At 38.1% G+C, this 26,760-nt stretch overlaps 1 protein-coding gene across 3 annotated transcripts in view; it reads right to left on the bottom strand.

Moving 5' to 3' along the window:
- INPP4B (inositol polyphosphate-4-phosphatase type II B) overlaps positions 1–26,760 on the bottom strand; it is a 467,312-nt gene that overhangs the window by 188,299 nt on the left and 252,253 nt on the right. For all 3 annotated transcript variants that reach the window (XM_085313208.1, XM_085313210.1, XM_085313209.1), the window contains 3 exons: positions 20,250–20,334; positions 8,842–9,066; positions 7,069–7,113 (listed from right to left, as the gene is read on the bottom strand). In XM_085313208.1, coding sequence (XP_085169334.1) covers positions 7,069–7,113; positions 8,842–9,066; positions 20,250–20,334 — 355 coding nt within the window. The remainder of the gene's footprint in view (positions 1–7,068; positions 7,114–8,841; positions 9,067–20,249; positions 20,335–26,760) is intronic.

Below are 26,760 nucleotides of genomic sequence, written 5' to 3'. Positions count from 1 at the left end.
CACTAATGTTGAGACCCCAAAACTTCTTCATGCTATTCATTACCGGTATTACCATACCTATGCTTTCTCTACTCCATCAGAGTAGAATATGCTGAAGCAGTATGATCTACTCCATCCTACTGATTCAGCATATCCRCCAACCCACTCCAGAGCAAATAAACTCCTGCACTCAATAAAAAGCCTACCCTGGTGAAAAACTGCTAAACAGCAAGGTGTAACATAGAAYTTTAATCTCGATAACCTATTGGGAATTTGAATTTGCACAAATCATAGCTGCTTAAATGCCTATCGTTAAGTAGCAATGGATGCTGACACATTGAAAGTACTTTTCTGAACTACTCCTATCAATAATTAGTCCTTACTTGRCACAGATGCTAAGACAAGACATACTTAATAGAAGAGTCATGCTATACTAGCCATAAAACGGGTTATCAAAGGAAATTTTACATATAAATATGTGTATATGTATGTGTATATATATATATGCACACATACACACACTTCTATTTCAGATGYGAACATGCCAGTAATATTTCAGCATCAGCATCATTTTGGATTAGACCTCTTTGGTCAGACTCTCTCATCATGCAAGGAGCAGGCAGCACACTAACTGAATAGTTTCCAAAGTCTCATTACTAAGGACTTTTGAATCCTTGCATACTCAGCATAAAATTAGAACAGATTACTATTTAAGGATTGACAGCATGCTCCTCTCTGGCTCCAGTGCAAATGAAGACAATTCCTACTCTAAAATTATCAAAGGACAGACTTCTGAAAGATACAGATTTGAAAATCTAGTCTAATTTTCCAGTACTTAGAAATCAAGAAGGCAGGATACCCAGCAGAACTGAAGGAGAATATAAATTTTTGAAAGGATTCTTTTTTCTTTCTTTTTTTTTTTAATACTGAGTTTTTTTCCATTATTTGTATAGAGAACACAGTCTTAGAAGAAAATTTAAGTATAATGAATACTGCAGGTTAGTGAATCAAGATGATACAATTCACTATGTTTAAAGCGAGGRAAAAAAAATATAATGAAAGAGATGATATGAAAGGCGACAAGTAGAAGATGCAGATTGGCCCTGTCAAATGAATTCACAAGAAACTAGAAGGGCATTGGGATGGGATAACCTTCCACAAAAGTGAGAATGAAAATGCTCATTACAGAAGAGCTATGCAAGACTCCGATCGGAAGGTAAGATTTTTAARGGAAACCACATCAATACATTTCCTTAGCTTTTATTTCTTCAGCAGTAGCTTTATGATTACCTTATAATATCAAAAYGGCCTAAAATAACCAAGTCATACTGAAGAACCTGGTAAGATTCAGATAGTTTCGGCCACGYCACTGAGGCGAGCAAATCCTTTTTTCTGGTAACGTGTGCAGCACTCAATTCAGGAGGTTGCTTTTCTTCGGAAAATATGCGCAATGATGGAGGAGCAGAGCTTCAGAAAGTACCTTTAAAAAAAGTAGTTACTTTCAATTTGGCAATGGCTAAGACAAAACCCCCAAAGCCTTCTCAAAAGCTATGYATGTCAGAAGTATGATGGGAGGAGAGGAGGACAAAAGAAGGATGTGGAGTCTCAGCAGATCCATCCTAAAAATCACTTCTTTGTGGTTTTTACTCACAATGTGGCCAACATTTAATTTTCAAGAAGGATAAATATCACAAGGCACAAAACAACACTTCCAATTTGATTCACAGAGAGAGAAGTAATCACTTTTTTTAAATTTACTCAGAAGAGTAATTTTTTATATATTTGTTAATTCACCTAAAACAAGAAAAAAAATCAAATATTAACACATCTCTTAACATGATGAGGCAGAAGAAAAAAGTTAGATAGCAAAGCTCTGCTAAAATTGGGTCTCTGACTCCAACTTTTTAGTGCAGTTAAAAACAGTATTTTTGCTTATCACTTTTACAGTTGATACTGAAAAAGCTCCAAATTATGTTTCAAAATTGGAAAAATCACTTAGTCAAGGTCTTTGAGCAACATCAGTGTATCATTTAGACTTCACGTGCAGTTAAATCTGCTTCATGAYCTCTCCAAGAAGCTCTATCACAAAATTATTCTGTAAAGAATATSACAGTGAAAAAAACAATTTTCTGCATTTACAAGTAGACAGTTGTTGCATCAACCCACTACTTGGCAAAATGGAAAAGTAAGTGGCCCAGAACTCTTAAGTTTTAAGCCTATCAACTCCTCACTCATTAAGASCATTATGATTGTGTGCTATTCAATAAAATTTTGGGAAAGGATATAATTACGCACAATTTACAATATTCTATCCTTGGAAAAGCAACTAGAGGTTCTGCAACAATAAGACAGCCTATCTAATTGCACTGCCCTCATATACCTTCCAAGAGACTGGAAATTTTCAGAGATGCTAGATAGGTACTCTCACTAATACAAGTGAGTATTTGAGTATGTCTATAACATGTGGCAAGGCGTTACCTCCTATATATCTAGATTATCACACTACACACAAACTGATGTCTTTTACTCTCACCATTGCATCTTCATGCCTCTAATGATTAGAGATATTCAAAGACACTGAAATGAACCAAAATGAATTCCACTGGATATTAAAGGGGTAACAAACTTTCCTTTTAGACTGTATTTTTGAAATGTATTCCTCCATGTTAACATCACATTTACTACTGAGCTCACCTCTCAGCACTTTTATTGCCTATGGAGCCTTCTGCCCTAATGTCCTCATTTTTCCAGTTGAGTTTTCTTACGTTGCTTTATCYGTTCACCTTCAAGTAAATGCAAACAGCTTTTGAGATTCAACCTCTTGAAAACTTCATTTTGAAGTTCACCTCTAAGCATAACGTAATTTATTTCCCTTAACTGTTAAACAATACTTCAGCAAAATTCACATGTCACAAGCCAGTTACACTGAAATAAAGGAAGTCAGGAACCTAAACCAAATTTAGTCAGCTCTGGGAGTCGGAGCCTAGGGCAACCAAATATAGCAGATATTCCAAAAGAAACATCTCTAGGAGAGTTGACCCTGTGGATTTCAAAGTCATGGGAAAGATTCTTATCAGCTTCAGGGTTTGTTGGATCAGTCTGCTATTTAGGTCCAGGGTCTGTTTACTCTCTCTCTGCTCTGTTCCTCCCCTTCACTCATCACCCTGCAGAAAAGCACGTGCTACTATTTCTCTGCCTCCTGGTRCTTTCTAAAGAGCTCACAGAATGGAAGAGAATGACCTGAAAAGCCAAGCAAGGGAATGAAGTTCGAAAAAATAGAACTTCCCAACAGTTATAAGCTTCAAAAACAGGCTTATTTCCATAGAGTCGTCAGGAATATAAAAACCAGAAGACTGAGTCTAAAGGAAGCTCTGACTCAAAAGACAGGAACATTAATAAAATCAAGTTCACTCCACAGAATGCTGACTGTATTGTGGTGGAAAGCTATGATTCACTATAAACAATATGTTTATTACTAAGGGTTTTTTTTTGAATTGTCAAAAACTTTGACCTTCTAAAGTCAAAGAAGAGTTTTTATCAAGGTAAGTATCTCCACAGACTTTTTTTTTTTTTAATAAAGAAAACTATTTCCAGAGTGTTATGGATACAAAATACAGCAAGTTAACTACCATACCAGAACACAAATCCCAAATAGGACTTTTATTATTTCAAAAAGTAGCTATCAAAACTTCAAACACATGAGACGAGCATTTASGTATACTGTTCCTAAATAAGTCTGGTGAATTAGGCCATACCCAAATAATACTAAAAAGCTATATTGTATTTTAGTTACTGGTGAATTTCATTTATGAAAATTTATTGTCCAACTAAACACTAATGATAAAAGAGCCCTGAAGCATAATTACACGGTAACAGCTGCAGAGTAAATTTTTACAGTTAAAAACATGTATATATTAACTGATATAAACAAATGYTTATTTGCATATACAAATTTATAATACTGTTTTTGAGTTCAATTTCTAGTTAACTAACATACATCATACAAATAATATTATATGAACACAGTTACAGGTGTAAGCCATGATTCCTAGTCTACAGACCAGTTTTATAGCTTATTACAAATTYACTGTTGGATGTGACAAATCTGATCAAGCTAGACAGCACCTGCAGGTTTGGCAAGGTGGGGCAGGCAGGCCCACCTCGCAGCAGCGCCCGCTCCCGTGGCAAAAGTCCTCAGCACCCCGGCCCGCCAGGCCTTGGTTCGCTTCACGCAGAGCCCCTGAAGGGCACGAGCKGGGCCCTCTTCGGAGGCAACTAGACCAAACACGCGCCCTTACCCACGGGAAATAAAAGGCGGTTCAACTCCCTCGCACACCGCACTTGTGCGTTAACAGTTATTACAAGCTCGTTAGGGCTTATGTGTTAAGCCCTAAGTAATAATATAAAGTTGCTTATTTTTAATTATTTACTTATTGTTAAAATTAACACAACTTACACTGTTTTAGTATGGATACTGGACAAAATTGCTCCGAGTCTTACTTGATACAAGCCAAGCCTTCAAAAGGCAGCCTGCCGAGGGGCAGCCCCGCGGCTCCCCGGGCGCACGAGGTGCTGCAGGCCTCCCGCACGGGCCGCCGGGCAGGACCAGCGCCCCTTCCCACCGCTGGGCAACCAGCCAGCGGCACCATTCCCGGCCCGCGGCAAGGTGGCTGCAGCGGGCGCGTGCGTTTGCACACGTATGGGCGGCATAAGGGCCGTGAGCCGCTGGAGCTAGGAGACACTGGTACGGGAAGGATGGATTCCTCCTGGTGACATATTGAGGTCTTCCGTGGACCCCTCACTCACTTAAGGGGGTTTCCTTGATGTCATTGGGTTTTAGCTTAATTTTAGGTGTGYGTTACTGCAAATCAGCTTTGCAAGGCTACCTATCCTGTCAAATATCCCTGACATACAGCCCAGGCCAGGAAAACCAGTCAAAAACAAAAGGTTTACATTGTTACTTTTATTTGTTCCCTGGACAGCAGAGTTTAATTTATATGATTAGTCACAGAGCTGCAATGACTCAATYGATAATGCTGCAAAAAAGCCCACAGAACATCAGTTCCCACTAGCAACAACAAAAATCACACCACAACTACGGACCCCACAGGCAAACACCTACCAGCGCTCTGCCCACGCAAGCCTGAACGCGGTTGCACAGCATCGTCACGCTTTTACCTACTGGGGCGCACCGATCACCAAGAGCGGCTGCCCCCGACACACGGCTCATCCAAATTGYAGTCGCCATCCAGAGCGGCCTCCTCCCTCTCTCGCCCGTCCCAGGGCCGGTCTGGGAGACTGGTGCCACGGCGGCACGGCAGCAGAGCAGCCATGCCCCAGCGCTACGGCCGCTTCGCCCCCAAAACGCCCGCAGAAAGGCGCAGGGAAGTTAGACTGGCCCCTAACCATTAGTGTATTTTGGTAAATGGAAATTTTATCTACTACTGACAGATATCTAGGCCATTTTGGGGGGGCAACTATTACAAAACTTAAGCATGAGTAGTCCCTACATAGACAGCTGTTCTTCAAAGTTGTTGCACTACTCAAACCATCTAATTTTAAAGACACTCGGGTATGGCAACCCTGATACAGTTAGAGTAATCTCAAAAAAAATGATTGTATCAGATATGCTTGTATCTGCCCCCAAGGACCTAGCTTTAGGGTRTCAACTTCTAAAGCAGCCCAATTACAGCAGCGCAAGAGCCAGCTGGAGCCCAGTTCAACACAGCAGGTGAGGAGACTGGCTCCCCCAACAGCCGGGGCAGCGCAAGAGCCTGCGGCCAGGGCAACACAGACATTTTGTTGGCTGTATTTGCCCCCCCCCCAAAAAAAAAACTTTCTTCTTGAACCTGTGCAATAGATATTTCAAAGTGTACTGACTGTATTGTTCGTATCAGAGTAAATATACTAAGAATTTCTCACTGTATAGCTATATAACATGAGCTGCACAATAACAGGTTATTTGAATGCAGAAATCACATCAAATTAATTATTTTAGAACATATACAGCATACAGCTTCAGCAATTTCAAGATACATTACTTGCAACTGTAAAATTTTACTGTACGCAGTCATAGGGAATGAACAACCAAACCTAAATACTATTTTAATTTCTGATATGAAATTAGTTACCACTCCTAAAGCAAACAATAATTTCATTTAATCTTTAGAAAAATTCAAATAAAAAGTTTTTGCACAAGAAGTGCAATGGCAATCGACATTTTTCCTTTCTAAGTGACACACTGTTTAGGCTGCAAATACTGTGCATCTTATTTAACTTCAATAAACTAGCTGATTCTCTTTTGTCTTTAACAATTTTTTCCTCTGGAAAAATGAAGAGGTAATGAAAAAAAACAAAACGTGAAAATATCAACCAAAAAGCTAATTTAATAAGTTGGTTCTACTAGATTCCACAACAGGGAGAAGGGAAAAAAAGTAATTTAGACACCTTCTTTTACCACATATCTAGTTAATTGTACGGCAAGAAATTAGTTTTTCAGTTCATCTTTATTTCGAATAACAAAAASCACGATCACTCAGATTAGCTTGCTTGACCTACTGAGCAATCGTAATCGTGCCGTATATACCTCTGAATAGAGGGTGGCCTGAAGTGATAGAGCATCTCCTGAAACACAGGTCTCTGGTGAACACAGTGCAACAGAATAAAGTCAGGTGAACATTTATATCAACTTTTCTCTACAAAGTGATAATCAACCCTTATATACATTCATACTCTACTAGACTGACAGTACTTCTCTCTGGGTAAGATATATGGCTTCTAAAAAGTTACTTTAAGTCTCTTGGCCYCCAAACCGATAACATTTCATGAACAATGTCCATATAAAGCTAATGGGCAGGTTTCCAGTGTGGCAAAGCAGCATAGCATTACAGAACTCAACAGATGTTTAGCAGTTTCAACTAGTCAAGAATCTAAAGCCAGTATTACAAAGATAAATGCAGTGTTTGCTACACAAAAGCATCAGGTATTTTTTTCATTTTTAATACGTGTTATGTTAAATTGTGTAGTATTACATACACAAACTCTTTATCCTCATTACAATTCTAAAGAGAAGTCAAAGTTTTATCTTACCAAGACTGAACTCCAGCTTTGGCTCATTTGCGATTCTCTGAATACCTTTTAACATTAAGAAAAAAAAAAGCTAATTAGAAATAATTTGATTTCAGCATCTAGTTTTTTAATATGCACTAAAAATTTAACGTCTAATTCATACATCAATAACTACCTGCCATTACTGGTGAAGTATCATTTTACATTAAAAACTCAGTGAAAGAGATCTTTTCACAAAATACTTATCTCAAAAGAAACCAGCTTTGAAGATGACCTTCAAAAAAAGGAAGGTCTCTTGTTGCTAGAAAGGAAACTAAGAAAAAAAAGAAACTCTCATGGATGTGTACTTTAAGATTTTCAATCAGAACAACAATCTACTTGTCTGTCAAAAAAATACTAACTCTAACAACACATTTTAAATGGATATATCATCATGTTAAAAAGGGAACAAAAATTATGCTTTATGAAAATACATATAGAGTTAATATAGTAAAATATATCACTGTGTTGTTGATATGCATACAAATCAAATCACAACAGTTTTTTAATTAGAAAAAGCACATTGGAAATTCTTTTCTCATGTACTCAGGAGAACATGTAGCCTGTAACTCTTTCCATTTCTGAATTATGCTCCAGTAGTGAATATTTTACTGCAAAGGGCATTATACTGTTATTGCGCTAGGGTACAGGAGTGAAACAGAACTGCAAGAATAGCCAATAAGAGAAACACAGGAAGGGCAGTTAAATAAATACTGAGTTGTTCAACCTTCACAGGAAGTAATTGTATAACAACGGCAATAAGGATAAACCTTTTAAAAATGAAATTTTCTTATGTTGATGCTTACGTATTGCCTCCAGTGAACATTACTACCAAGTATCTGCTAGTATGGAAGAAATTGGCCAAAAAAGACTAAGCTGGTACCTAAACTAAAAGGCAAGATTTTTGTTACAAATTCAAAAAATAATTTATAGCTGTCATGCTCCATAAAAACATGCTGTGGCAGAATAGGTCTAGTTTCACATTGTTCTCGTTACTGTAATTAATAATTCAAATCTGACCTGAAAAATTACAGCTTAGAATGGCCTTGGTCAGTAAAAAATAACAAATGAGATTTTTTTCTTTTTCAATAGAGTTACAGAAATTTCTCTGACCACAAATTTCTCAGAGTTGAATCTTGCCACTAACCGTATCAGAGTATTGGGATGCAACATGTTTACCGGTTTTATGAGTACGCTGGATAGAGACTTGATTAAGTAACTGGGAAACTGAAGAGCAGTGCATAACCATCCAGCAAAGCTCAGATGCCAGTGCACCAAACATGACTCAACATATGGTTAGGTGCTTTCAAATTCCCAGGGGGCTTTCATATCACAAAGAATAACCCTGTGATACTAACTCAGGTATCACTAAAGCTTTCTTCATAAATTTATCGTTATCAGGTTATATTTTAAGCAGTAGCCTGTGTGTTCATATCAGTCACAGAAGAAAAGGATACTTAGAACTGACCAAATTCTAAAGATCACGAAAAAACAGATGAGGGGGGGAAAAAAACCAAAGTCAGAAACGTCACAATCACAGGTTTGCTCCCCAAAGGGGAGTATTTSCATAAATCTAAATATATCAAGTAATGATATTTAAAGATAACCTTCAGCAGTTTGCTTCTTCTACTACAGCGCATTCTCAGTCAACAATTTGAACTGCATTATATAGCCTGTTTGTGACAATACCTGTGCTGCTAGAGATTCTGGGGCATTTTTATTGCACAGCACAATAACAAGAGTACACACACTTACTTGTAAACTGTGGCTCTCCTAGGCTGTCTACTTGTGAGGAAGGGACAAACTGCTGTGCTTCGTCTGATGATCTCTCCTCTTTGATTTCCATGATCAGCCTCCGGAGCTGCTGAATTTTATTCCGCAAACCTTCCGAGTTTGCTTCTCCAAGTGCCACAGCCCAAGATTCGCAATCTGGCTTAGACGCAGCTTCCAGGTAAAGATCTGGCTCTCCACTCTGAAACTCTGCACTCAGAGAACATTAATACACTTTTTAGGAACTTGGATACAGAGGGAAGATTCATGACAAGACTGATGTCACATACAACTTAAACCATCATATTTCTATTTCTTCTGTCAAGGAACCAGCCCCGTCCTTTCCCGTTCAGTGCACTACTACAGCAGACCCCAAAGCAATAAACGTATTGCTAAACTAGGTGGCAGAATCACACTGAAAAGGGAAATCCTTTGTTAGTGCAGATTGCGCAGCTTAGCAGGTAGCTATCAGACCTGCTAACTTAAACAGGAATTTGATTTAGCAGGGGCAGCCGACACGTTTCCGACAGAGAGACAGTGAGATTCACCAAAATGAACGTGTCCGTCATTTCTCCCATTAGCCCTGCCCTTCATGCTCAGCCTCTCATTCATCCTTGCCAGAATAGCACTGATCAGTACGTGGAGATAATTTAGCATGACACAGCTCCTCCATGAACACCAAACAGGTTGTACGTGGGAGCTTCTGACCTCATTACTATCCATAGCTCTTTTGCTGTTCTGTCTAATGAAAGCCTAGCTGCTCAGTGATCAAATTAAAAAAAAAAAAAAAAAAAAAAAAAACCTGAGGTTCCCAGGGAAATGTAGGTAGTAGAAAGGCATTTAAAATTCTGAGTTGCAAATTCAGTGTGACATTTAGTGAGATACACACAATGAATAACAAACTGGGAAAGAAAGAAAAAAAAAAATCGATGATTCTTTGAAAAAAAGTTACTGACTTATTCAGAAACAGCAAATTCCCTAAACACCTGTGTTCTATTAATAATGTGGGAAATACCTGGTTGGACATCAAAAATCATTTTGACCCTAAAAAAAAAATGTAGATCATATTGCTGGATAGAACATTTAAATGCTTTCATATTTACTTTAAAAATCCAAACAACAAAGGAAAGCTTTTTTCAAAACAAAGTAAATTTAAACTCCCTTTTCCTGGCTGGAGTATCTAACCTTGGGCACTTACTCACATATGTTATTCTGAACTAGTTTGCACTTCATAAACTGAGCATCTGCCACTTGCAATTAACACTGCTTTTATTGTTCTGAGGAACAGAAGTGCTAAACGAAGTCTGGAAGTCTCCTAAAACAGCACTGGCACAGACCCCAGCAGAGGTGGGACAGAGTTTCCTGTCTGGGGTGGATCTAAGGGAATCCAAACACATGGCTGCAGCTGCTAACACCAATTCTGACTAAGATTTCACAGAGCAGTTGGACTCTCAAATTGGGGAGGAATAAGGGGAAAGAGCAGAAAGTGGGGCAACATCTTTCTGACTTCACAGGTAATTTATGAAGTGCTAATAAGGATTCCAACTCTTGCCTCTGACCCTGGCTCGGTTTGAAAAAGAAGGTATTCAGCTACCTGGTGACAAGAATGTTTGAAATCTGAGGGAGCCGAGGGAGTTCATCAGAGCCCTATTTACACACAAAATAGGTACTTCCCTTGTGGGACCAAAACTGAACAAACTGGCCTTTATTGTTTGTGACAGATTAATATATAGTCATAGAAATTTTAGCTATAAGTTCTCTTGTGATCTACAGTTGCAGCTGAACCATAAGGGCAGTAACTTCAAGAGGATTCATAATTATAAGACTTGACAACTTCATGACTTGATAACTTCATAACTTGAACTTTATANAGACCTGAGGTTCCCAGGGAAATGTAGGTAGTAGAAAGGCATTTAAAATTCTGTGGTATAGACAGCACCAGAGTTGCAAATTCAGTGTGACATTTAGTGAGATACACACAATGAATAACAAACTGGGAAAGAAAGAAAAAAAAAAATCGATGATTCTTTGAAAAAAAAAGTTACTGACTTATTCAGAAACGGCAAATTCCCTAAACACCTGTGTTCTATTAATAATGTGGGAAATACCTGGTTGGACATCAAAAATCATTTTGACCCTAAAAAAAAAATGTAGATCATATTGCTGGATAGAACATTTAAATGCTTTCATATTTACTTTAAAAATCCAAACAACAAAGGAAAGCTTTTTTCAAAGTAAATTTAAATTTAAACTCCCTTTTCCTGGCTGGAGTATCTAACCTTGGGCACTTACTCACATATGTTATTCTGAACTAGTTTGCACTTCATAAACTGAGCATCTGCCACTTGCAATTAACACTGCTTTTATTGTTCTGAGGAACAGAAGTGCTAAACGAAGTCTGGAAGTCTCCTAAAACAGCACTGGCACAGACCCCAGCAGAGGTGGGACAGAGTTTCCTGTCTGGGGTGGATCTAAGGGAATCCAAACACATGGCTGCAGCTGCTAACACCAATTCTGACTAAGATTTCACAGAGCAGTTGGACTCTCAAATTGGGGAGGAATAAGGGGAAAGAGCAGAAAGTGGGGCAACATCTTTCTGACTTCACAGGTAATTTATGAAGTGCTAATAAGGATTCCAACTCTTGCCTCTGACCCTGGCTCGGTTTGAAAAAGAAGGTATTCAGCTACCTGGTGACAAGAATGTTTGAAATCTGAGGGAGCCGAGGGAGTTCATCAGAGCCCTATTTACACACAAAATAGGTACTTMCCTTGTGGGACCAAAACTGAACAAACTGGCCTTTATTGTTTGTGACAGATTAATATATAGTCATAGAAATTTTAGCTATAAGTTCTCTTGTGATCTACAGTTGCAGCTGARCCATAAGGGCAGTAACTTCAAGAGGATTCATAATTATAAGACTTGACAACTTCATGACTTGATAACTTCATAACTTGAACTTTATARCTTGAAGCTTCAGTAAGAGCACATTTGTATACTCCCTTCTGTCACTGACCTTGATTCAGATTTTTTTTTTTTTTTAACCACTATCCATATTAAAAAAAGGTGGGGGAAAGGTATGCAGTCAGCCAATATTAAGCATCAGAATTAACCACTGAAAACAAGTTAAATATTTCTGTATTTGCAAGAGCCCATAAGAAATTAATTCTGTCTTTAGAAATACAGAGAATTTTAATAGAAGTAGTTTTGATATCCAAWATACCTTTGCTAGGGAAAGACTACAACAAAAACAAACCAACATTTTACAACCAAAAGGCAAACTTATCAAAATATTCTTTTTTTCTTTCTTTTTTTTTTTCATGTAAACAGGAATAGTGATCCTACCTTGAAATATTCTACTACTAGCTGGATTTAAAAAAAACAAAAAACAAACAAAAAAATCCAGACATCTGCTTCATGAGGAAACCAGTGTTTTGCAATTGAAATCATGCTATTTATATTTACCTCTTAGCTGTGGAAATCAGACTGTCAAGCACAAAAAGCATACTGAATCACTTAGTACGCACGAAGCCTGAAACAGGTAGTGAAATTCAGTGAGAGTGGGCATAATTCAGTGTATTCTGGTCTAACAGGTGCCAGTATTGAGATCTGGAAATTCATTCTAAACTATCACTTCAAAACACTACAGTATGCTATACTGAGACCTTGGAGTACTCAGACAGATGACTTAAAATTCCAAAAAGCATCTGAAAATATCTGGAAAATATTCATCACTGCAAATGGAAAAAAGTTTTATTCCACAGGCTGAACAGCTGGTTAAGCTATATATTTCACATACTGTTTTCAACGTTTAGATACAACAAATTCACATACTAAAAGAAATACAGATTCTTTGTTAACCATTTTAAGAATGAAATCTTTAAGTATGAGTTACAGTGAAGTTGCACAACAGCAAAAATATCTGTTGCAATAAATGAGCGCCATTTATAAAACAATCATCTTTGCTTTCTTCTCTCAAACAGGTCATGTTGACTATTATTTTAACTCACAGGTAAATAATAAGCCTATCACACTCAGATACTTAATTTTGAGTTTCGGTTCAAAGATAAACCTTAGCTGAGATGAATCTTCCTGAAAATAAACTGTATATTGACAAATCCTTAGATGCAGTCAAGCCCTCAAATGAGTAGTTAGCGTATTAGCAGAATTATATTTGCATCRTAATGTCCTAAACACGGGAGTATTTCATGAGCGAGCAAAAATACTTCATACTTTACAATTACGGAGTTMCTCTATTAACTAGAAGTACACAGGCATCTTGCACTATGCTTTCTTATTGCCAACATAAGCTAGCATAAGCTTTGGACAGAATCCTGGCCTTCTGAAAACAGGTACTATTTACTTCAGTGAGACCAGTTGTTCACCCAGTACATATTCCTAGTTTTAATGTTATGACACARTCTTTGACTAAGATGACATGTAAGTTTTAAGAACATAAAATATTGCTATGAGAATTTTCCATCTACTTGAAAATCTACAATAGCAGAGCAGGAATTTTAAACTCTGCGTTGGACATCCCCTGTGATCCCGGATGTCCAAGTTCAGTGGCATAAACTCAAGGAAGAAGCTTTCCTCCACACAACTAAACACAATGGTTCTCCCTCAGAAGTCGTTTTTCTTCAGCAAAACAAAAGAATAACCCTCAAAACAAATGTTTAACTTACTAAGGTCAAAGCAAAGTGTTATGCAATTCTATATTTATCTTTCTTCTTGATTTGTGAAAGGTCTGCCTGGCTACAGGAATCAATCCAGGACCTTTTGAAAGCTTTCATAAACTCAAAAAAATAAATAAAATAAAATAAAAATAAAGGGACAGATTCTGAGGTCAGATACTAGGATATTGATGTTACCTACAGTAATCTAGTAGTACTCACCTGACAGGTGACTTGCACATATTTAATCAAAATCACAATCTAACTCAAGATTATAAGCAGCTTTGTCCTCAGCTTTTCCCAGGATACCCAGTCAATTCCTGGAATGTAACAAGAGTTCTTAAAAGCAAGAGTATTGCTACTATACCAGTTATATTACTACCAGAGCAAATCTAAAAATGTGTGAAGACACATGTATTCCTCATATTTGCCACTACAGAGATTGCATTTACCATGAGAATCACACACTGGCCCACAACTGCAATAATTAGCCAGATATCCAAGTGCTTCTCACCATCTCTGCACTGTTAGACTTAGCTGAGCTGTTTCAATTGAAGAAAAAAAATCACAACTACCAGACTCAGGAGAAGGAAAGGGGGGAGAGGAGAGAAGAGACAGACAAACAAAAAAAAAAATATTAATTCTAGTGCACAGAGTGGTCTCTGAAGGGTAGCACTGATACTCTGGCAATGCAGTGAAAGCAAGCTAGCAGTGAGGCACCATCAGCGAAGTCTGCGGGAACACCTCCTGTGTTCACACTACAGCGCGTGGATGCACTGCTTTGGACTATATGGACTCCCGCCAATTCTATCAGTTGCTCTGCTAAACATATATTTTTAAGGATAGTTTGTAGCTCAGGAACCACCCAGCTTCCACAGTATGATACCACATTCAATTAAATTCCCTCAGCTCTGTTCAAGAAGTGCACAGTAACAGAAGCATCTCTCACGCTGCCACTACGGAAAGCTAATGTGGTCCAGTGGCTGCACTGCCTCAACCACCTTCTTAAATGCAGACATCCCACTAYTCAGTGTTTTGCTTCCCTTTCAAACTGGTTGCCAACTTCTTTTCTGTATTTCAGTATTAGAGACTCCCACTAGGGGCAAGGGTGGAGGTAGCAGACACTGGAAAGCTCATATGCCTGCTAATAACGTCTTTCGGATTACTATTGACTGGGATTACGCTATCCTGATTAAGATTTCACTCACCAGCAACTTTTTTGAGCAAAGTTTGACCTCAGGTTTCCTCCTAGGGAAGCCAGCATGTAAATGTGCAGTCCCATAGGACTTCTGCAGTCCAAATAAAGAATTTGCAATCCCACTGCTCTGACAGAATCGCTGTCAAATATGGGAACAGCACAACGTGRAGACACCCCCAACAGCACTGGGCAGCCTCTTCCACTGTAACCCAGCTATCTGAATCACACAAATGTCTCTTGGTGTTAGTTCTAACACCCCCAAATAATTGTTCTTTTTTCCAAGGCTTTTGTAATAACACTTATTTTCTCWCCCAGTTCAACAGTAACAGCTGTCTCTCTTCTCTACAACTAATTTTAATAACTGAAATAAAGAGGAACATCACTAAAAGCTTCTAACAACAATTTTATTTTTAAATCTGCACCTGATTTTAAGTTTAAAAATAATATCTTACAGAGACTCTTGCRTTGCATCTAGACAGGAGGAAGGGGAAAGGAAACGTTATTTGGATTTAAAGGTCTTTGGTATTAACTTTTTTCTTAAAATGGCTTTATTGCTTTATTTTTACCAGATGTGTAAAAGTGACAGGAAGGCTGATAAGCTGTGTCAGGCATTTGGTTTGCTTTATTTTCATTAGAGTTATAAGTATAAAAACATGCTGAACAAAGTTAAAAAAAGAAAAAAGAAAAAGAAAATCTTTGACAGTATTTAAATAAAAAACCCACACAAAGCATGTGCTCAATGTCTACAATTTCCTGTGACAACCACTCCTTTCCTGGAGGATCACTTTCCCCCTCCATGCCAATACATGAAGTATGAGAGTTCACAGCAGTTAAAGGTTCTCTCTCTCCCCTTTCACACTTACTAGCAAACAGTAATTCCAAATTGCTACCTCAGCAGTGGAAAATGGTTGGGAATATCAATGAGGCACTGTCACTCCAAAATAAAAAGCACCATCACAGCTAACCACCATATGCTGTAACAAAAGTAGAATGAAAGCTTTGATACGTAAATTATATCCGCAGGATATTTCTAATACAGACATCAGAGGCTTTTAATTCACAAAGCTGACTGAATTCTATATGCTGATGCATTTCATGTTCAAATTAGTAGTGATGAAATCATCCCATAGTTACTGATGATGCTGTGCTAATCTTCCTTTGAAAGTTAAATTTTCAATCAAAGATAAAGAATTTAATTAAAAAAAATTATCTTCAGTGGGATTTTTTTCCCCAATACTAGAATGAACTATAATAGAGACTACAATGGCAACTTATGTAAGTCCCTACGGAAGCTCACAAAGAGTTGGAGGTATCTGAAAAGAATATAGCAGGATAGGTAACTTTGTTCTGGCTGATTACCGCAGCATAATATGTTGTTTCTTTAAATACCAGCAGGCTTTCATACATGCCAGGTACCTTCTCCATCTTCATTAAATAAATACCACACCAAAGCCAGAAGCCAGGCAGAACTTACAAATACCTAAAAACCACAATGATATCTCAAAAGACACTAAAAAAAGAAAAAAGAAAAAAGAAAGAAAGGAAGGAAGAGTATCACACTACTGGCATGACCACTGCCTTCTGAAAAGGGAAGGATTCGGGTATCTTGAGCTTCTATCTAGCTCTGCATGAGTAACCTCAGTGTATGGGCTCCATTTTTCCAACTTAATTAAAACAGGGAACRATACCAACCTGCCTTTCCCAGCTGCTGCTATTGGGGGAAGGCAGGGGGCACCCTCCAAAGCACGTGGCTTACGTACTACTACAAACRGCAAAAGGGAACACTTGCCTTCTCACGGGTACTCCTATATGCCGGCCTCTTGCCCGACACCCTGTAACTGCCACGCTAGCTGACTGGCACCTACCACCAAAGCCTGGCCGSTTTCCTCTGTCTGCTTCCGTCCCCCCTGTGCCTCACCATCCCTACTTGGATAGCAAAGCTCATTTTCCTGATTCTCAGATCATGCAAAATAATACAGTAACACAGTCTTAAAGGAATTTTGTATCTCCAAGCACAAGACCTGAAAAACAGAAGAGATTTACAGATAAAGAGAATGTGGTCCTCGAATGCAGACTCTCAGATCTGATTTCATTTCATTGCCCGAGTCCTGGGTTCGTTCCCAGTCTGTGTTGTGCATATAGTATCACGTGGAGCCAAGGAGATCGACCAAGTTAGTTCTTCACTCTCTCACCTACGTGACACATGTAACGTCAGACTGCACAACACAAGGGTCAACTCCAGACGGCTCTCGGGAGTTTCAAATATTCAACCAACAGAGYTCTAGTCACCCTGCTCCAGAGAAATGTAACAGTGACCAATATCTACCAACATTAACACAAATTTCTGTTCCTGGCTGCCCATTCTTTTGCATGTCATTCTTCACATCTTCCGTTCAAACACAGAYACCTCTGGTAGGGGACAAAACATTCACACAAAAAAATACCTGGAGGAAARAATATGACAAAGTAATCACCTCAGAGAGAGGTTCCAAGATCCAGAGGCAACAGTTATTTAAGTATCTACAATAACCTATAATACGCTTCAGTGCTTGCTTGGGGTAAGTTGCCTGACCCTACAGTATGAGCCACAAGCTTAGCTGCCGCCAGCACTGGTTGTGCAGTAGCACAATTTGAGCCAAGGAAGTTGCACTGCTCAGACATTTCAACGTGCTGCGGTAGTTTCCAGGGGTAAGATCTTCTCAGACAAAATGGCTGAAATACTCTCTTCACACATTTTTGGATTTGGAAAATGAATCCTATTCATAAAAATTGTCATATTCAGTCATCTGATCTGTTCTATTAATAACAAGTAGCAGATGTTGTGAAGGTGTACAAGTAACTAGGTATATACAGAGCAATATTTGCCCTAATAAATCTATCCAGTTTCCTTTAATGGACAGCTCAAACTTTGAGCTGGACTGCTTTAGGACCACTGCGCTTAACAGCCACCTACAGAACTGTCCTCTAACTGTGTGATCTCTTTTGCACTACATATATGATTTTAGTCTCCACAATATCCCAAGGCAATGAGCTTCACAATATAATTAAATGCTGCATGAAAAAATCCTTATCTTGCTCCATACACGTGCCACTGTCTTTTCTTATATTCTCTTCCTAGGTATCCTAGCTGTTCTCATTTTCTCACTATTACTCACATTCCCTAGGACTCAAACCATTGCTCAGAGAAGATGGAGACCAGCTGGCAAGAAGCTCCTTCCAAAGTTGCAAGCCCTAACCCACCAGCTGATTCTCTGGATTTTGCTCTCTGCTCCCTCCCTGCCACACCACCAGTAAAATCTCAGATCAACTCACTCTCCTTTGCTTAGTGCTTTTGTTCTGGAATAGCTGCTCCTGGGCTGCCYCAAAAGCAACTTGACAAGTGGATCAGAAATCCTTTCCTGCTTCTGTATGAATCCTTTAAAGCCCCAGATACACATTTTAGTGTTTGGGGTTTTTTTTTTGGCTTCTAACAGCAATTCTGGATTATTCTAGGCATGATGGAGCCATTTTTCATGATAGAAATCCCCAAAGAGATCTCTCCCCTTAATTTTCACATCCTTTTTTTCCCTTTTGTCCTCTGAATTTTGTTCTTTCCCACAGTACATCAAGTATTATTTCACTTTTGCTATACTATCCTCACTCTGCACTGCATATTATCTTAAATCCTCTTCAGTTTTGTTCTTATCCTTTACACTAGTAGTCTGGCTTTCTTTCTCTTCTCCTGTCCAACAAATTTTCTGCCAGCTTCTTGTCCTTGTTCTCCACCAAAGGAAACTTGTCAAATTTGAAATCCATTTCTCATCTTCTTGTCYGTCTCTTCCACTATCTTCTGCTGCATTCCTTTGGTCACCCTCCAGGTATTCTCCATCATCTTGTCAGGCCCACATATCTCGAGTTCTMTACTGTTTTTCTCCTTCTACCATTAATACATTTTTAACTGTTCCTCAGAATACCATCACATAGATCTGAAAGCCTTATTTTAGAAAGCCTGTCTCTCCAGTAGCAGCTCCTGTTCCTAACTATGTAAGCGTATTTTTTTTTCCTTCAGAAACATTCACAGTCTTTCTCCACAGGCAGCCTGAAGTGCTTACTCAGTACTTGTTGACTATTTTGCCTGCTTTTGCACTTAATCTGCTTATCTCACTGCCACAAAAACTGTCTTGCTTGCAGGCTTCAAAGCTGAGAGAATCCCATCAACTATCACAACTGAATTCTTGAAATAGCAGTACCATGTAACACCATCATCACCTCATAAAGCCAGTAATCACAATTAATGAATTAGAATCGAGTGCATAATTAGAAAAAAACTCACAATTCAATAGTCAACAGCAGTCAACAGCAGTCATCTAGCTATTACATTGTTAGGTGAAGTGATGCTTCCAAATTGAGAGATAAGTCCTTTTTGATGCAGTGCCTTAACCTCTGGTCCAAGATGTGGCATTTAAAGCCACTACTGAAGATGCAGGACTTACTGTGAGAAACAGCTCGAGACCCAGATAAGGACAAAACCCACAGCAAATAACTTTTCAATCACTGCCTTTTCTAATGCAACCAAACACCAAGAATCATTTCAGCAGTTGACAGCAAAAAGTCAATACAGTTAATGCAGCGCTTTTCTTGAAATGAACTGGGAATTTTGGCGCTTATAAAAGTATGAAGGTAGGAACTGCTAATAATTGTAGCTAAACCTAGCCATCAAGCCCACAAAGATCGCAAGTTTTTTCCTCACAGCTAGCATTACTAACTAACCAAAACTCCTCTCAAACTTGTCTTGAGAACAGACTCAAACAGCTCTTAACTACACCATGCATGACCAAATTTAGACAAATGTCCTCCAAGAACCAAGACCAAAAGATGTGTTTCATTTAATGTGTGCCTTTTTTATGTTATATGTTGAACTAAGATACTCTGAAATGAAATATTTACGATTGAATCTCCCTGCATCATCAGATAGATATTTCAGGGTATGCAATAAATTAGTTAACACTGTAGGCACAAAGGGAAAAAAAAAATCTTGACTTCTTCAAATTTAGTTAGGCAAAACTTTTTGGCTTTTTAAACCCTAGGACAATAAAAGCTAACAGAAAATTGCAAATTGATCTGAAGACTATGAAACTCAGCCATGGTATCAGACAGACTAAGTCATAAGCAGTTTCTAATAAAACATGKCTAACTGAGTTGTTCCTGCAGAAAAGAAGTGGTTATTGGCATTCTCTGCAAATGAAAATCTTTCCACTAAAATAATTATTCCAATTTCTATGAAACAATATTTTTTTCTATTGTTAATGCGTGAATGAAGAGTTGATAGAAGGCTAAAAAACAAAAAGATGGCTTTTAGCACTATTTTCAGGCATGGACACAAAGATGAGCAGGATTTAGATGCAGGCATCTTGAACAGACAATATTTTAGGTAAAAAGTGTTGAATAAATTGTTTAACAAAGTTTCAAAGTGGGGGATKCTGCTGCTTTTGTTTGACAGGAATACAAAATTCATGTTGAACATACTAAACTGTATCTTACTTACTGAGGACTATAGACACATCTGTTTTAGTCCTGAACTCCACAATCCAGCACCGCTCCAGGATTACCACTTCAGAGGCTTCAGAAGTCTGCGAGAGATAAAGATGACAAAACGTTAGGATCTGGAGTCTGACTGGGAAGTCCGTCTGTTAGCCTGCTCGCAGCCAACGCAGCCTACAGACAGAAAGGCACTGAAGTGGAAGAGTCACTATGCAGATGGATACCAGCGTTCTTTAATCACTGATCTGTGCCATCCTACCTCAGCTCAATGAGCTATAATACAAATAAACTGTTGGAAAAGATTATATAAGAAATTAAGAAAAAAGGGAAAATTTTTTTTTCATATTGCAGGTATTCAAAGTTATGTGCCAGCTTCATTTCTAAACAACTCAGGCAAGCCTATCTCATTCTAATTGCTATATCTACTGATAATTGAATCAAAAGTTGTAATCTATTCAGAGTAGGATATTTTCAAGTAAGCAAGGCAAATAACCTAAAATATACAGACTTCCAATAGGCATTTCTATTTAATTTTCATTTAAAAGGCAATTCTTTACCATCTTTACCATCACTTGAAACTCTGAATGTTGTCTCTGGCTATGCAGTTCAAGTAATAACAAGTGGTACAAACCTACTGCAGAGTGCAATTATGATATGAGTTACCTGTATCATTCCTTTTGTGAATGYTCTGCAGACAAGACGCAGACTCTTCTTTTAGCTTAATAGATGCGACTCATTTTTCAGAAGAGTGAAGCTATCAATCACTCCCTCACCATTAATCTCTTGTTTTCTTGAAACTTTTAACAGCCACTTTTTACCCCTAACATCTGGCAATAAATAACCATAAAACACCCTCCCATACACTTCCTCATCGGGAGCAGTGCAACGTGTCTCTACTGCAGCGCAGTTCTAGAAGGTCTAATAATAAATTTGTGCTTTAATGTTCCTTTCCCTAGTACTTCTTTATTTCCAAAACCTTGAGCCTTAGTTGCACATACTCGATGCTTAACAAATGACAAGGTTTTCTTGCTTGTTTTTAAAGTTTATACCTTTAAAAGCTGCTTGTCTGCTTCCTTCTCTGCTTTTATGCAGAATTAATAGAGGACTGTTATTTGGCCTGCCAGAAGTGGGCGCAAATTTTTGCCAACAGTTTCAAGACTGTCTTTAAGTGGAAGACTGCATTTTCTCATAAAAGGACCCTCTGCTCATCTAATATTATCATAGCCTTTCACCAGCAAGAAAGCAAGAAAAAAAATGATAGAATAAGCTCTAATGTTCAAAGTAGGCATTTTTGAACTGCTTTTGAACTTGCTGAAGAGCAACAAAAAGGAACTGTTTTAGAAAGCCTCGCAAGGATTTCCTCAAAAATGTCTACCTGATTCTTCCCCCTCCACAAAAAATTTTCCATTTTCTTACATAAACACTCCAAACACATTCAAGTTGYCTGAAAAAGAAGTATTCTTTTATGGATTAAGAAAACTACCAACAGATTGTTTAAAAAGAAAAAAAGATGAAATTACTGGAGCAGGGCAGTGAGTTTTGGGAGGGGCACAGCAAGTGTTGTGCTGGGAATTTATTTATAAAATACAGCAAACTGAGCATACATGATAAACCACCCATCAGGTGATTTCAAGTGAGGTTCTCTAAAGAGATTCCTATAAGGGAAAGAGATGCAGAAAGATTTGTATCTTTTCTTTTGTGTGCGTGTGTTTCTTCACAAGAAGCAAGGAAAGACAGCTTGGGGAAATGAGCAGTAACTGTTCAAAACCAAACAACAAAGCCAGCAATACTAATTCAAGAGCATTCCTCAACAGCAACAATGCTGAGACTGTTAATTCTTTAGATTTTGAAGCAAGATGTTAACACCTACATTAAAGTCTCCCAGAAAATCCTCATTTGAAGATGTTGCTAATGCAGGCAAACTCCTTCAAGAGATGACAACCTTTCAGAGAAGACATGACCAAAAGGTTTTATTTCAGAAGTTAACAAAGGTCTGAGACAATTTAACACTTAACTGCAAATACAGGAAATCCTTAATTGTGAAACACATTTTTCTGTGAGGAAGTGTTTTTTGATTTTGTTCTTTAAAGCAGTAGTCTGTGCTAGCTGATGAAGAATGGGATTTTCCTTCACCAAYATGCCCCAGAGTTTCTATTATGTCATCGTAACAGCAGTGCAGATTAAGAGGCACAGGAGCCCAGCAAAGCTAGAAGTCTGTCTATGTTACCAAAATTAATGYTATTTCCACAACTCTGGGAAGAGGCAATTAAGAAAGAAGAAAGTAAAAGAGGCAGCGTGAAATATGACCAAAAGGAAGAAGAGTTTTAGCTAGCAAACAGCTAATTAGAAGGAGTAGAGAAGGTCCTCCTAACTGAAAACTCTGGCTGGCTTCTCTCCCAAGTGTTCCGCATTTCAGACAATACCAAGGTTGTACTTTATCCCTTTCCTTCAACACTGCAGTTTTTACTTGGCTACTTCTATTCCCATCAGTTTTTGAATACAGAAAAGCAAGTGTTGCTTTCTACAAACCCAAAGGTTTCAGCAAAGAGAAGGGACAAGGCATATGCTCTACTCTGCGCTATCAGTGCAAATACTCTTAGAAACTAAGAAAAGCAGTACATTGCCATTTTTAATGCACAATTAKCCCACAGAATGAGCTAAAAGCTATGAAAAAAGGGATGAAAGAACAGTTGTGGCACCTCACTAGGTAGGTCAGCAATATGACACTTTCAAGGAGTTTAATCAATTAATGTTGAACTTAAGGAACTCTGATCAAAACAGTAAAGGTGAGATGCTTACAGCTGTGGGCTTTGCTCTCAATGCTATTTGCATGGCCATGCACATTTTAACCAAGGCGCCTGTAAAATGCTATTTATGCTTTGATTTCTGATTTGAGTGGATTACACCCAAAATATGCAAGTTTAAAGTGACCACTGAAGACGCGAGGCACTGAGGAAAAAGGCCTCTAACTTGCAATCTGGACTAACCTTTTCAGCACTGCTGAGGCAGTTCCTTCAAGAGGCAGGTTCATGAGAGACATGAGCACAAGGTGGCAGCTTATGTTGGCACTACTGCAATAGTAGAAGTTTTATAGATGGAAGATAATTTTATAGATGCAAGAAGCTTGTAGCAAACAAGCAAAACAACTCTGGAACAGAGTTTGAGGTTTGTGAACCATGCTAAATAGGAGGCTTTAGATATGGTTTCTTTTCAGAGATGCAGTTTAATTCAAGCCTTATTATAAAATAGTAAAGCCATCTCAGCCAAACAAAAAGGTTATTATAGTCAGTATCAGCTTGGTTTCAAAGATGCTGCGCCCTACAAACTCATTGTGTGTTAACAGATTTATTTGTTAATAGATTTGCTTAAAATGATTTCTTTGCCATAATGACTGCCTAAGCAAGAGGGCAGAAGAGCAGTAAGGAACTGATGTTTTTCCTTGAGAGAAATGGAGAGTAGGAAAAGGCTGATACCAACACCACCGTAGGCTCTTCTATTGCCACCTCGAGCATGCATGTGAACAGCTAAGCACCCAMGGAAACAATTTTCAAAAACTCACCATCTGAGCAGAAGAGTTGTCCGGTAACACAGCAATCAATACCAGCAAGATTGTTTCAGCCATTTAAGCTTTCCCGGTGCTTCTAGCTTGCAGCTAGAGATCAGCACTCCTTTTCTGTTCAGGGCTCTTCAGCCACAGGCCTTCTCTTTAGGCATTTAAGTTCAACTGTAGAAGCAATGCTCATGTTCTTGCAACTTAAGTCAACCCCATTCCTCCTCAGTTTTTCCCTCCTGCTCACTCTACCTTACTGTTCTGCAGAACCTACTGTCTTGTACAGGCAATGTGCTACTATCAGTTCACACTACTTTTTTGGGGATCAGTATATTAACTTGCACATCATTCTGACTACTAGTGATTGAAAAATTCAGCAATATAGTAACAAAATTATACATATAATTTTAAAACTAATGTCTTCCATTATATTTTCTTTGGGAAGGAAAAAGTACATAAAAGCRTGAACTCCAGCACCATTTACACTAACACATAAAAATAACCCACATAGGAACTGGGAGTCTCGAGGCTACCATGTAGAGGGATCCTATGGTACTACAATAAATCATCTTTATGTGCAAAAACAGCAGCTCAAGAATTTGACTCTGCTAAGGTGTTACATAAACACTTTAGACCCAGTATTCTACTGGTTGAGATATCCCAGAGTGTTAAATATCAAAGTTACTCCAATCGAAAAAAAGACTTTATCCATCATCTGTCCAAAAAGCATTCAATGAACCATGCCAACTTGGCCCCTTTCTTATCACTATGGAAGAAAAGGTCTTCTTCAAACATCCATAACCCACAGATGAAATGGCCAGACATGGCAACTCCATAGGCTTAGCTTTTTCTCCAAATCCTAGAGCTGCAGGAAATAGAAACCTGTCACTATATAAAGAGAAGTTGCATTATTTCCAAGGACAGACAGCCGGACAGGCCATGCAGCTCCCAGACAGTGCAACACAGCTGCTGAGCTGCAAAGGCTTGATGTTTTGCATTCTTGTGTGAAAGGCATACAGGGAAGGGAAACAAATTAGCACACAGTTAGCAAAAGATAATTATCAAATAATTAACAGGAACTTGTATTCATGAATGCTTGTCTTACGAARCAATGCAGATTGATGGTTCACTTGACATACTGGAATACAAACCTCATAGAGAAAGGTTCAGGCTATTTCAAGTTTTCTACATTTTAAAATGGTGGATGCTACACTACAAAACTCTTTTTGCAACAAATTACCTCGCTCTCTACATCAGTGGAAGTTAGAATGAAACAGCACTGCAACTTCAAATGAATTTACATGCTTTTCCAAGATTCACGGTCAGGTACAAGGTATGTTCAGAGGACAGACAGTCACATTTTGTATATGTGGGAACAAGAAGGGAAACAAAAAAAAGATGAAAGAGCGTAAGGTTGCCAGAATAGAAAATACTTGTTGCTGCAAAGTGGCATATATGCTCCTCAACATCCTGGCACAAAACTGAAGGGAAAGAGCTTCAAATTCCTACCATTGCAGATTTCTCATCTCAGCATTTAGAAGAGCTATGCTCTCTCTAGCACACAAAAAGCTAATGAGAAATTTATTTGCAAATGAAATGACAAAAATTGTAATCAAGGAACCTACTATGCATATCTGATTGAGTTCAACTTTGTTTATCAGTATCTAAAGGCACCCAAAATTGTTCTCTTAAGYACATATTATGAGTTTATTTGGACTAGGAATTATTTTATTTCATTTTTCTAGGTTTCCTTTTAATAAAAGGGTAACTTATAATGACCTAGTCTTCATGCACATAAATAGGATCAAAATCAAGCCTTTAATAATGTTCAATATATTGTTTTCYATTATTAAATAATTCTGAAAAAAATATCAATAGCTTACTGGATCAATGCAAATGCTGAACAACATTTAGGCCTTCAACTATTTCATCTTACYTGGAAGATTTGCTTACTTGCAAATAGCAGAAAAAACAGCAGATTGTTTTAAAAGATTGATTTGATGAARAAAATAAATGATAAGTCTAACCAAAACATCCTAAGAATACTGCTCAAATAGAAAAAAGTCTAAAACTTAGAATTGGTGAAAAAGTTATCTTTCTATTCACTTTGCCAAATGATTGGCCAAGCTTTACTATCAGTAGGCAGCTGTAAATCACAATATCACTACTATCAAGCATATTGCCTTGAGTTTCAAATCAGGCTAGTGAAGACCTTATCTTTTCTGCGGAACTCATGCCAAGAACTGTAATAAAAGACAGGAGACACCTGCTCATCTGCTTTGCTATGATAAACTACTTACTCATACGTATGTAACTGTACACAGCTCTTATTGTAAAGGAAGCTTAGTGGCATTAAACTGGCAACCATCGTTCAACTATTTAGATTTACAAGCAATCTAAAGTGAAATGAGTGGAAGAGAAGCACTTACACAAGTTCTCTGATAAAGTAAAATAAAGCATTATTGCAGTTTGCAAATGTATAAAGTGCCAACACATTCAAAAGTAGTGGGAGAACCACACCTTAGCTCAAGTTACAATAGTAACAGCTAGGGATTGTTTCTAAAGGGTCTGCACTGAATGTTTAAGCTATGTTGTACCCTAAATTGGTAACTATATTACTGCAATTCCAGCCTGCTTTTTAGGGGGAGGTGCATAGGTTAAAAAAAAAAAMTTAATAAATTTTTAAAGCACTAACAGGGACTTCTAAAATGGTCAGAGTAGAAAGTTTGAGTGATTGCATTCTTGTAGCTCTGCCCTGATGTACCATGACCAAAAAGAATACAGGTGTTTTGATGTGAAAAGGTTTTACAGCAGGAGTTTTATTGGGGAGGATGTGGAAATCTACTGTTAGCTATATCCAGTAGAGAGCTAAACTTGACACAGTTAAAAACAGAAATGCAGTTCCAAGCAATTGTTACAACAGTAAGTAGAGAAGTAATACTACAGCATTGCAGAAAAAAAACAA

The sequence above is a fragment of the Rhea americana genome, unplaced genomic scaffold, assembly GCF_003343005.1.
Source record: "Rhea americana isolate MKP2758 unplaced genomic scaffold, rheAme1 scaffold_38, whole genome shotgun sequence".
In the NCBI taxonomy this organism is placed as follows: domain Eukaryota; kingdom Metazoa; phylum Chordata; class Aves; order Rheiformes; family Rheidae; genus Rhea; species Rhea americana.
The sequence above is the reverse complement of the archived record's forward strand: the minus strand, read 5'-3'. Positions and strand labels throughout refer to the sequence as shown.